This window comes from Diadema antillarum, unplaced genomic scaffold (genome assembly GCF_040938485.1).
Source record: "Diadema antillarum isolate AM-2024a unplaced genomic scaffold, OU_Dant_1.0 scf00000140, whole genome shotgun sequence".
NCBI classification, from domain to species: Eukaryota; Metazoa; Echinodermata; class Echinoidea; order Diadematoida; family Diadematidae; genus Diadema; species Diadema antillarum.
In genome coordinates, this window is record NW_027271029.1 from 1,004,198 (window position 1) to 1,017,785 (window position 13,588).

General features: G+C 38.9%; 1 protein-coding gene across 1 annotated transcript; it reads right to left on the reverse strand.

The window, feature by feature from the left end:
* Positions 1–2,059: 2,059 nt before the first annotated feature.
* LOC139721237 (protein JTB-like) lies at positions 2,060–12,686 on the reverse strand. Its single transcript, XM_071632559.1, has 4 exons — positions 12,548–12,686; positions 11,286–11,463; positions 2,721–2,803; positions 2,060–2,222 (listed from the first exon to the last, which is right to left on the reverse strand). The coding sequence occupies exons 1-4, from the start codon at positions 12,628–12,630 to the stop codon at positions 2,060–2,062; spliced, it is 507 nt and encodes a 168-aa protein (XP_071488660.1). The 5' UTR covers positions 12,631–12,686.
* Positions 12,687–13,588: the final 902 nt, after the last annotated feature.

Below are 13,588 nucleotides of genomic sequence, written 5' to 3' on the forward strand. Positions count from 1 at the left end.
TCATGGGGAAAAGGGCCAAGGTTGCTGCAGTATCAACCTACAATTTGTAAAACATGATTCTAATATTTGTGTGTACAAACCAGAGGGAGAGTTATGTGCTGGTGATACTACTACCAACTCATCCCCTATGCATACAAGATATTACCAACCTCCTTGCTCTGTGAAAAATGTACAACTTCAAAATTTCGTAGTCTCATTTAAGTTTGCCATATTTGCTGATATTCTCATCATTCTGTGTCTGGCTTTATTTTACCAATCACTCAACTTGAATGTGGTGTCCCATCGCACTATGTGGCATGTGAATTATAGTTGTGTGTACATCCCATCAATTATGTCATTCTACAGCATCACATGGTTTGTATCTAGATTTGGTACATAAGTAACTCTCAAATCTAAGTCAAGCTCAACAATCACAAATTGCGTCAAATTAGTAATGCCTGTGATGATCAAGTATAGAGTGGTCAAATTAATATCTCACTTAGTACCTCTTACACTGCATACGAAATCATGCTATTACACTACAATACTTTGATGCGCACAATCTTAAAACTAATAACCATGATCTGCTACTGTGTTCTATCTGATCTGGTTGTCCAGATCCAATACACTGCAAGGTTGTCAGTCTTGTGGGATACAGCCTTCAAACATGCAAACTCGGTAGAGTTGTACATACATGTACTTTCATTCATGTTAGTCGTCATCACATGTAGCCTACATCACAGGGTGTGTTTAGGGGAGAACTAGGCAGATAATAAGGGCACTAGATCCCCTACCAACTGTTCCACTTTTTTTTTTTTAGGAACACCTGTTTTCCTCAGTAGTGAAGATGCTTTATTATTTTGTCTTGCACTCTTATTTTTGCGATGTACGGGAGAGTACAGTAATGCTAATTTCTCTTTTTGCAATATTGATTACCCAAATTTGTTCCTATCGTATAGTATATATGTATGCTCTAGGGCCAAGAGTCTGCAGCTAAACTGCTCTATCACATTCAGCACAAAGCTCTGGATGCTAATAGTGAAATATTTACCCACAGGAGTGCTTTTTGATTCGATTAAAATGAGTAAAAGATAAGCAGCGAATGGATAAAATATATGACACCAAAAGATATGATGTCATCTACCTGGTCATCCTACACTTCAGCATTGAGTGTCACACCTTTACATTTTCTCCTTAAAAAAGAAGAAGTCAGAAATCAATTCTTGGACAAAACAATGGCATGCAGTACATGTCACCCGTTTCTTGTGTTTTTACCCCTTGTACATACCTACACAGTCATAAGGCTGGTGACAGATGCCTTCCTTGGATACAATATTGGTTTCATTCATTGTTTCATCATCAGCACTAACATTTTACTAGAACTGTCGATTTGCCACAGTATGAGAGGGATAGTACATGCATCAATTATGTCATTTAGGCTTACCAAATGACCCACCAAGTACTTGAGTTACAATGACCATCATGTTAAGAGTCGCAAGTATATATGTCCTTTACACAACAGTGTGTGCAAGTCTGCCTCCATTTGACATTCTACCACATATGTCTTACAAGCACGGCATGTTAAGGGGTAAGACTCCGACAAATTTAAAGTCTCTTTGGCGACAATGATTTCCAGATCTCATCATAAATTCATTTAAGCAAAGATACATGTAAGCACCCAGACAGTCTCCACACACACACACACACACACACACACACACATAAAGTCCTTCAAACTATGTGGTCAGCAAGTGCACGATAATACCTCGAAACACACTGTGAAGACGTAAGGTGCTACAGCCATCCATGTGCACTGTTTAAAGCTGCATTCCAATGTCGGCTTTTCAAGTCTTGTCTCACCACCCACGTCAAAGTTCAAGCTAACACGTCCTGTGGCCATGAAAGTGTAGGGTAAAACCTTTAACACACTCATGAATGATGACAGTGGGAGCTACAGCCATACATGTGCATCATGAAAAGTGACATTCACACATCAATAGGTCTACACTCGTGATGCACTCCAAAACAGTTCATGTGTGTGAAGTTTCTCAGATTCAGTCCACCCGTGCCGGAGGCTCTCTCACACTGAGTTTGAAATCTGTTTTCTGACTCGTTCCGCTGCTTCACGGTTCAACTTCCTTCTCCTAAAGAAGACGACGGTGCAAGCGAAAAACCCGATGATTAACGTGACCCCTTCAAAAATCCAGAATGACTTCTCCACGGATTTTCTTGATCGCGGACAGCTGCACGAATGTAAGAAGACAGGACCATAAAATAAGGTACTAAATCTGAGTCCATTGGGCAGATTTACCTACACTGCTATAATCTGGCTATATCCTCTCGCATTCAATGTTGACAAAGTGTGACCAAATTAATCTTACAGCTGTATATATATTTGTAAATCCTTCAAAATATTATGGCACATATGCAGTAGTACTTAGTCAATGTCTTATGATATTCATATAACCTATTTGTTTGGACAGCCTCTACACAAATGTGTCTATGGGAAAACTGATATAACAAAGCTTTCACAATAAAAATGGGACAAGACGAGTTTCGTGAGTATTTTGTGTGTAGACCCATTAACTTATTAATAACACCAGGGTCGTTTTGGGCATTCATTATTTGGGGTACAAAGGACCAAAACGCTGAAAAAATATCCCTTTCCAAAATACCAACTAAAACAAAGGGCACAGTGCACTGATATGGAGTAGTACAGGAGAGATTTTAATACTTCTCACCTTTTATAAACTTTCTGGTTTGACTCTGCACAATGAACTAGTTGATTGAAGCCTGTCTCATGGCACGAGTCTGTTAAAACTTTCTGCAACGTAAGTAAAAACAACAGCAAAATTAATGTGAATTCATGTAAAAATATTGCATGATATATCAAAAACTAGAAATGTCGCTATGGCGACTGATGCCTCCGCCATAATGCATGATTCTCCCAATAGGTGTATACAGTAGTATAATGCCTTCACAATGTGTGATGACAGTTTCACATAACTGGCAAAATAATGAAATGACAGGTTTGTCAGAAATATCTTGAATGTTCACTTTCCTTGAACTACGTTTGCTATGATTGTCTATTAAAAGAGTGCAGGTACATGTATTTGGGGAATTGAGGATTTTTACTTGACTTCTGACTGACCCTTTTATAAGTTTATGCATTGAGTAATTTTCAAGGTATGAAGAAAGAGTGTAATTACAGTATAAAATAGATTGTTTTTTTTTTTTGCATTTAAACCTGGCCTTGACCTTTAACCTTTGATCTTTGACCTTCTGGCAGGAAATTTCCAAGAGAATCTCCATTAGGTAAAACATGTATATTAAGTTTTAAACATAATAATGCAAGCATTGCACATACTAGTATATGAGGGAAATAGTAAAATTTTGACGAGTTGACCTTGCCCTTTGACCCTCTGACTATTGACCCATGACCCCTAAATTCCCTAGATAATCCCTGCCAGTCAGTACATGCGTATGTACCAAGTTCCATGAAGATACATTGAACCATTTGCGAGAATTAAGTGAAATTGTAACATTTTTACCTACATCTGTAATCTTTGACCTTTTGACCTTTGACCTTATGACATGAAACTCTCTCTGGAGAATCTTTATGCAGTAGTACATGTCTACACTAAGTTTGGGCATTGCATGGATATGGGGGAAATATCAACATTTTCAGCATTTGACCTTGACCTTTTGACCTTTGACCTCTTGTCAATGTCACTAAAATCTACTCAACTAATTGCCCCATCATACATCATCCTTGGACTAAGTTTGGTGAAAGCTGCTTCATCCACTTTTGAGTTATCAAGTAAAAAGATAAATTTTAGGATTTGACCTTGACCTTTGACCTTTGTCCGATTTCACTCAAAAATTGATCGAGTAATTGTCCCACCATACATCATCCTTGGACAAAGTTTGGTGAAATTTGCTTGATCCAGTCTTGAGTTATCGCATAAACAGATACAATTTCATGATTTGACCTTGACCTTTGACCTTTGGCCTTTGGCCGATTTCACCCAAAATCTAATCAAATAATTGCCCCATCATACTTTATACTTGTACCAAGTTTGGTAAAATTATAGTAAACATTACTCAAGTTATCGCGTAAACGAATGCGGATGGACGTACGGACGGACGGACGGACAACCCGAAAACATAATGCCTACGGCACCACTTCGTGGCAGAGGCATAATAAAAATGTGCTCATCAATGTTTAGTGTTAATATGGCACTGCAATGCATACATACATGTAAATAGTCACTGACAAGATTAGACTAGATCCATGCATTTACACACACACACAAACACACACACACACACAATAAATAAATAAATAAATAAACAAATACATAAATAAATAAATAAACCCTTGTCAAAATAACAGCATTGACATATTCTTACATACACACAGCTTGTAAGCACCTACACTGTATTATTACTGGGGGCACTATGGCATAGCGGATGAGACTCCAAACTTCCAATATAATTGGAGGGCCGGAGTTCGATTTCCGCCCAGTGATTACATCTGCATCCTCGGGCAAGATGCTTTTACCCACCATGTCCCTCTTGACCCAGGTGTATAAATGGGTACCTGGCAACGCTCGGGTAATAATAATGGCAGGGCCCTGTGGTAGAGCAGATGCAACACTGAAGAGGCTACCCTGGGTAAAGAAGACCTTGTTATCATTCTGATCTATAGCTTTAAAACCAATACACAACCACACCAATTCCCCACCACTATGGGACATCTGTGCACCAAGAGCAAATGGCGACCCAGTATACAAATAATGACTGCTATGAGGGGCACAGTTAAAATTATGGGCCCAAGGTGATGTGAAAACTGTAACCATGCCTGAAGTGAAGCTGAGGGCATGGTTATGGTTTTCACATCACCGAGGGCCTACATAATTTTAACTGTGCCCCGAATATCAAGCAGTTATTATTTGTTTTATATACCGAAAATATAGATTCTAGTCTCTTTTACAGCACTCGTAATCAATGCTGATCGACAGCGCGGCGGTCGTATCATTGGTACGTACATGAGTGATCATCTATATGTGTACAGTGTACGGGGTTGCAACTGTCTGTTGTTGTTGTTGTTGTTATTTGGATTTATTTGGCGTTTATCATTCCTTAAGGAATATTTACACCAAATCAATATTCATAAAATCACTTTAAAGTTTTCAAATTTTACCCTAAATTATTTTTATTTTTTTTTTTAAATAAATAATTCAAAATAATACACAAATATATCAAAATGAAATCTCCCTCACTGGCCTCGGTTCGAGCTGCCCAATCGACGATCGTATTTTCTGGCCAGCCCGGCTCGGTACCTTGAGCAGACTTCTCAGCAAGGAGGGGCCGTGATTGGCTGTCCGCCTGCCTAGGCCACTCCAATACACGAGAGGGGCTCGACCGATGCTCGTGATTAATCGGGAGTATTCAACGCGAATTTTATCACAAATTTACATTAATTAAAAAACAAAACAACGCTAAGATATAAAGCAAACATCTGGGCTGTGTGCAATGTGCAGAATGATTAAATCAAACATAATCATGTACTAGTACTTAATATCTAACAAAATTTTGTGTTTAGAGTGAATCTTCTTGTCCTCTGGACATACTGAACGAAAGCACGCATATGTTTTAAGTTAGTACTTCCTACAAACTGCAAAATATGGCGCACATCAGTGATACTAGTATCTATTTCTGCTAATAACATACTTCTTTCTATTATATACTTTGGACATTCACATAAAAAATGGGTGATTGTTTCAAACATTTGTGGACAGTTCGGACAAATTCCATTTTCATGCATATTCAATCTAAACAAATCATAATTTAAAGAAATATTTCCCATTCTCAATTTATGCATAATAGATTGTTCTTTCCAGTTGCCTACCGAACATTGAAAAGTTTTCTTAACTGTTTTTTGTATCAACTTCAGTGGAGATTCTGCTTCTTCCCATCGTTTCTGCCATTTTCCCATAAAATACTCTCTAAGCAAATGTTTACATTCTGCCATATTCAGACCATTTTCAATATCAATAACATTTCGACGTAAAGCAGCTTTTGCCTCTCTGTCCGCAACCTCATTTCCATTAATTCCACAATGACTGGGTATCCATTCAAAATTTACATTTATTCCTCTATATTTCAATTCCGTACATCTTATAACAATTTCACTTACAAAACATTCCGGTTTATTTGAATTAATAGCCTGTAAAGCACTTAATGAATCACAAAAAATTACCACTCCAGCATACAGATTTGAGACTTGTTCTAACCAGATCAGAGACATAATAATGGCGATCAGTTCCGCTCTGTACACACACGTAGAGTCTTGTATGCGTTTTCCTTGTGCATACTTCCAATGAGAAACATAAAAAGCTGCGGACACTTTGCAAGTTTTAGGGCACTTTGAGCCATCGGTGTATATATGAACATAATTTTGCCATTTCCTGTCTATCAATTCAAGAGCGATTTGCTGCTGATGTAGAACATGATCACACTTGGACAGCATCATGTCTGAACTTAACTCCGTGGACACTGCTGGCATCTGCCAGTGCCAAAACGGTAGTTGAAAAGGTTGTACTTTTTCCATATATTGGGGAAACAATAGGTCTTCACATTTCATGATTCTTTCACCAAATGGGGTGTGGGGATTTCCACTTTCGTAGAAATTAAATTGCCAGCATTTTTTGATATCCCGTATTAAGGGATGGTTTGGAACAGTGTCAATATGCTTACGGAATTGGGCAGTGAACATTTGTCTTCTTAGATCTAGTGGTAATTCACCTGATTCTACTTGCAGGGTTGTCAGGGAGGTGCCTATACTAGCTCCAAGGCAGATTTTTAGAGCTTGATACTGTACTGAATTGAGAATATTTTTTACATACGATGATGCTGAATAATATGCTTCACAAGCATAATCCATCAAAGAACGAATTATTGCTCTATATACAGACAATAAATCACTTGAGCCTCTAATCCATCTCACATGACTTAAACTCTTCAAAATATTGATTTTTCGTTTGCATCTGGATGCCACTTCTTGTATATGGGCTCTCCAATTTAACCTCTTATCGAAAATAACTCCTAAATATTTATGTTCATCCTTTGTCGTTAAAATTTCTCGCCCTATCTTGAGGGATAAAATAGCCTCCTTAGGCGTGTGAGAGAACAGCATAGGTGTGGTTTTTGTGTGAGAGATTTTAGGTCCCCATGATGAAAACCACCCATCCAAGGTGTTCAAATGTTGTTCTAGAGCGGTACTCATTATCTTAATGTCCTTTCCCGACTGCCAGACTACACAATCATCAGCATACAGCAGAGTGTGAATGTCGGTCCTGAGCGGAATGTCAGACATCATGACATTGAATAACAATGGGCTCAATGTGCTCCCTTGCGGAAGCCCATTCAGTAGTTTCATTGTTTGGGATAATTCATGTCCCACACGAACTTGAAAAGTACGATTCAATAGGAATGCTCTTAGAAATAAGTACATATTTCCACATACACCAAGTTTCGATAACTTTATAAGAAGAGTTTTATTCAAGACAGAATCAAATGCTTTCTCTAAGTCAATAAAAACTGCCAGGGTCTTGGCGTTCACTTTCAGATGTTTCTGAATTTCATTTTCCAGATGAACTATGTTATCCACACACGTTCGGTTTTTCCGAAAACCTTGTTGTACTGGGATCAAAATATTATGTTTTTCTATGTACATACTCAAACGTTCTTTCACCATCCCTTCCATGATTTTCATAAAACATGAGATGAGAGCTATCGGTCGATATGATGTTAGTTTATCTGACACTTTGTTTGGTTTTAGAATGGGTATCAATATGGAGTGCAGCAGGGACTCAGGTATGTCGCCTGTTACCCATATCTTGTTATATATTCGTAACAGTACTGATTTTGATGATTCAGGTAAATGCTGATATATATCGTATCCTACCCTGTCTTCTCCTGGGGTAGACCTTTTCCTGGATTTTAGATACATGTCCAACTCCGTCATATGAAAAGATTCATTTAGGACGGACAACATTGAAGTATTTTCAGAATATTTCACTTCTTCAAACTCTTCATTTATGTCATCAGATGTTTCTTCCTGTCCACATGATCTATAATATTCTCCCAAATAATCTGCTTTCTTCCTATCTTCCACGATGGGAAGGCCATTCACCTTTAAAGTTGGGATGGTTGGTATACCTGTGGAAGGGGTTCCGTTGAGGTTTTTTACCGTTTTCCAGATCTGAGATACTAAAGTGAAACGATTAAGGCTGAGTTGAAAAGATAACCAATAATTTCTTTTTGCTTGTCTTATAGTTCTCTGAGCGTGAGACTTTTTCAAATGATAGTCTTCTTGCAATTTCTTAGTCCAATGTTTAGATAACTTATTTCTAATTCTGTTACGCTCCTTTATGATTGTGGAGCACTCTTTTGTCCACCATGGAACTGGTTTGCGTTTGCCCTTTGATTTGATTGGACTTACGTCTTCTAAGATTTGTGTCAAACATCGCATGAATTTACTATGCAAGTCTGATGTGGACATTTCAAAACTTCCGAAACACGTTTCATTTAATTTTTCCTCACACTTTTTCTGAAATGTGCGCCAATTTATATTTTTCGTCGACCATTTTCTTCCCACTTCATTTTGTTCAGTGCGGGATTTCAGTGTACTTCCTAAAAATAACTTTGTACCAATTATAACATGGTCACTCCTGTGTTCCACTGGCATGACTTCCCAGATGCATTTGGTAGCCATTTCAGGTGACACAATAGTCAAATCCAAACATGACATTTTTCCTGAGGACGGGTCCTTTCTAGTACCCGATCCGTCATTTAAAACAACCAAATTTGTATTTAACAAAAACTCTTCAATTATTCTTCCATTAATATCTGTTTTTACACTGCCCCATAAAGTGTTGTGGGAGTTAAAGTCCCCAACAATAATTACTTTCTTGGGGTTTGTTACGTACGTCATTAATGCATTCATGGTTTCCATGCTGATCTTTTTGCATGGGTTATAGTAGTTAACTATCGAGATTTCTGAATTTTCTATATACAGCTTGATCGTCTGCATTTCTACATCATTTTCATCTGTCAAATAATCAAAATATATTGAGTTATGTATATAAAAAGCAACGCCTCCTCCACACTGGTTTATACGATTTTTCGAAAGGCATGTATAATTCGGAATTTGAAAAGACTGGTTTTGTGCAAACCATGTTTCTTGTACACATATGACGTGGACTGTTTCATGACATTCAGACTCTAAAAATGCTATTAAATCCCCTCCATGTGAGTGCATTCCCTGTGCATTCCACTGGAGGATGAATAAACTAGTTATCACACAATGTGCCTTCAGAGAGATGGTAAGAATTGCTGAGCTATGGTTGTTATTATGGTGCGCAATTCTGATTCCGACTTATCTTTAATAAAAGTCTGAATCACCTGAATCATGAAACCGATTATATCTTCGCTTGATGCTGACATGAAAAAATTTGAGTGCCATTCGGTGGGTTCCTCGTTCTTTCGTACTGAGTGGTGGGCTTCTGGCTCAGGCTGTCTAGGGATGGTTGTGTCCTTTGCCTGTTGTATGCCGGCGCCAGGGTTTTGTTCAGTTACATCAACCTGCTTATTCTGGTTGGGAGGAACAGGTGCACTTGTCGATTTGTTTACCTCGTTCTTCTTTGTGACTGCTTGTGTCGTATTACGACGACTATCTTTACCTAATTGATTTGGTTGGCTGTGTGTAATTTGGGTCTTTTCTTCTTTTTCCTGCCACTGACGGGCAGCTTGGGCGTAGGAAAAGTTATTCACTACTTTGATTTTCTGAATTTCCTGAGCCTTTTTAGCCATTTTACAACCATTGTATGCCGCGGAATGTTTTCCGCCACAATTCACACATTTTGGGTCGTCTTTCTGTTGGCACTGGTCGAATGTATGCATCTCCCCACATCTGACGCATCTTTGTTTAGCTCGGCAGTTTTTGATAGTGTGGCCGAATCTCTGACAATGAAAGCATCTGACCACGGGGGGAATGTACTGCTTCACAGAAAATTTTTGGAAACAAAGGGTTACTTCTTCTGGTAATTCTGCCTTTTCGAATGCTAGAATGACACTGCGCGTCGGGGTGGGTGCTTCTTTGTCACTCTTTTCTTCTTTGCTTTGGTTCTGTTTCTTATGATTTCGCATGATTCGCTTTGCATGCGATACCTTCTGTTTCTTTAATTCCGTTTGTATCTCAATATCCGACATTTCTATCGGCACCCCAGAAATGACACCCTTCACGTTGAGTCCCTCCTCCCGAGCTTTCACATGTACATTGCCAATTGACTGAATTTCCAGAAGTTTTTGACGTTGCTTTTGGTTTGTACACTTTACCATAATGCCATCTTTGGTTGGCTTGAGAAACTCTGGGGGTGAACCACAACATTTCTGAATGTCACGAGCAACCGTTATTAGGTTGATGTTCTTCAATGATTTGCGTGTGTCAATCGGTGAAATGTACACCTTCAAGTCGGGAGGTTTGGACCTAGGGGTGCCAAATGTAGAATTTTCATGTTCTCCGTCTGATGAAGATTCTACCCTAGTTGATAGTTCTTCAATATCTACACTTTCTTCACGCACCTTGCGCTTTTTTCTTTGAGCCTGTTTCTTAGGCTTAACTACACGAAAGTCCAGATCAACTGAGGTTTCTTCCTCCATGCCCTCTGTGGTGCCCGCATCAGAATCCTGGTGGGAGTCCAAGGGGGCAGAGGAGGCCGTATAGGCGGCCATATCGGTGCCCCCTTACCTCAGAAGGCGGGAAATTGAAATTCAGCCCTCACCCTCGGGTTACTGGTGCAAGTGTGCAAAGAACAACAAAATAGCCCAGAGTTTGCTTACCTTAACGTAAACTGCCTTTTCGAAGCTCCGTGTTTCTGCTCTACTATGTGGCCGAATTCCGAAATATATATCCGAATAATTTAAGTAAATTTCAGAAATATTCTCCACTTCTCTCCACTCCACTCCGCGCGCGAACAAGATTGGCGTAATGTATATGTATAAAAACCAGTCCGCTAGTCTCTTTTAAAGCACGCTGATCGAATGCGCGGCGGTCGTATCATTGGTGCGTACATATGAGCGATCTATGTGTACGGGGTCGCGACTGTCTCCAAACCTATTTACTAACTGTGACCGTGGCCCGGTCACAGTAACTCAAAAATAGGGCACAGCTATATTCATGACTCCCCTTTTAACCAATCAGATGAGAGGATTCTAGAAATGGGGTATATAATACTTACTGATGCAAAGGGGTGACATGGGGCACAGGGGCCAATCGGCAAGAAATTTTCCGTCTGCCAACATGGTGTCGTGGATGACGTGTCCCTGCTCTCCTGGTCCTCGGAGTCCGTCTCCTGTTGGTTGGCCTCCTCCTTGTTACTCTCATCCTCCTCCCCTTCCACCGGATCGACTGGAGCACTGCCACATGGAGAGAATTGCAAGTCAAATGTTTAAGTAAAAAAATGTTAACCACTCCGCTGACCGTCACACTTTGTTGACCATCTTGGGGGAGCAGTCCTATCTTACAAAGCATTGTTGGAATCTCTCCAAACAGAAATGGGTTTATTGTGGCTTAGTAATAATTAAATCTGATCACGTTTAACAAGAGGCCAAGTTGGAGTCACAGTTAACTATGTACCACAATACAGATTTATACCAAAGGAACATCTAAGTCACAAGCCATCATTGGTCATACAGTGGATTCCCATTATAACGAAGTCCTCAGGACCGGCAATTTTCTTTTGTTATACTTTTTATAACCGAAAAAAAAAAGACAATAAAGAACAAAAAGCAGATCATTTTACGGCCTAAATTTTTACTTCATTGTAACTGGAATTTTGATATAATCATGTTCATTATAATGGGAGTGCACTGTATTACATTAATTTCTTTGGACACTGGTAACAGACTTAGTCCAATTCAAAATTGATCTAAAACTTCCTAGGCTTCCCACTGAATATTTCTGGTGTCCTTCTGTCCATTTCAGACTAAAATTTTCCAAGTAGCTGTTGTGACAACTCAGTCTATTGCAAGATTGTCAGCTTTTGATTAAACATTATTAGTCAGCAATAGGTTAGAGATGATCATGTGATAGTAGACCATTTGTAATTATTTTTCATGGGTAGAACATTTTGGTATGTTCTCCGGCAGGACAATATCTTCATGTTATCAAATAGTAATAGGGTACCAAATCATGACATACAACAATTAACTTAACTCCACAACATTAAACAAGATCCTCCCATAATTTGAGACAGGAACCCACAGATATGATTCAGGAGAGTAGTGGAGTAATAACATTAGGGTATATCATATTTGTTCCCTCCCATGCACGTAATCATCTAGTCATTGTTTAATGGTCTACAACAAACCTACAAAAGCTCATTGTGTGCTTGTGTTACAGTTTTGTTTGTTTGTTTTATTGGGGGCAGTGTGTGTGTGTGTGTATTTCCTGTGTCTATGCAACACTTTCGAGGGTTGACTCTGCTTTTTACAGGCTTACCTCATACTTGTCAAAGTATTGATGCTGAGTAGGACAATGATGAAGACAGCTGGAATGTACATTTCAATCACAGGATTCCACATACTGCTTGTTACATGCAAAAATCTTGGATCCAAAATACGCTTCCTAGGTCAAGTGTTTGCAGACACCTATAAGAAAAGAGAAAGAGAGGAGGGGGGGGGGGGACAGACAGACAGATATAGTCAAGAAACAAAAATACGGAGCAGTTAGCATACGCACACACACAAAAATTACTTCATAAACAACAGAATCATAATTTGATCCAAGGTGCACCCTGGGGTACATTTGAAAACCACAACAAGTACAGGCCTCCTACAACAGAATTGCCCATCAGCAAATTTGTGCATCAAAGCGTACACTTGTTGGAAACGTTCAACTCCAGTCAAGATTCTTCGGCTGTGTGTTTACTTACATGTATCCTCTTAAGTACATAATCGTTGAATTTGAAAAAGAAGCTAGAAGCGGAAACACGGGGATTCTTGTTCAATATTCCAGTTGGGTCAGCTTTATCCAACTGCATGGTATCCGCATGTTACAATACCAGGTCTCTAACTTGCACAGATATTGAATTACATACATGTACATTGTATTTCCACATGTCCACCTAGCACCTGCACCTGCCATGGCTTTATGAATTTTTCCAAACACTGTTTATAACAGTCTTCATCACTGATACATCATCAAACACTGTGACATTGGCAAACAAATGAATTACCAATGTCACAACAACATTTTTTTTTCTGCAATTCCGAGGCTAATCTTTTTTTTTACAAAGGCAAAGGGCTTCCAGAAGATTCAGGTTTTACTGATTATTTTTTTGACATCAATGTAACTATACACATATGAGTCAAGTAGAATAAAGAAAGGTTTCAGTGTTACATACGGAATGTCATTTGAATCATTTAGATTCTTCGAATGAAAACAGAATCCAATCTCATTCTCAAGATACCATTTGAGTTTTCAGCTAGAGGTTAGAAGTAGAACTGACTACCTGGTATCAATTTTTTAAAAGTATACTTA

Bases quoted from the DNA above. Each gene is read 5' to 3' on its own strand.
- LOC139721237 (XM_071632559.1), bottom strand. From the start codon at position 12,630: ATGTGGAATCCTGTGATTGAAATGTACATTCCAGCTGTCTTCATCATT. The intron at 11,464-12,547 runs GTAAGCCTGTAA...TCCATGTGGCAG, and splicing joins AATACTTTGACAAGTATGAG to TGCTCCAGTCGATCCGGTGG. The intron at 2,804-11,285 runs GTAAGTATTATA...CTTACGTTGCAG, and splicing joins CATGTCACCCCTTTGCATCA to AAAGTTTTAACAGACTCGTG.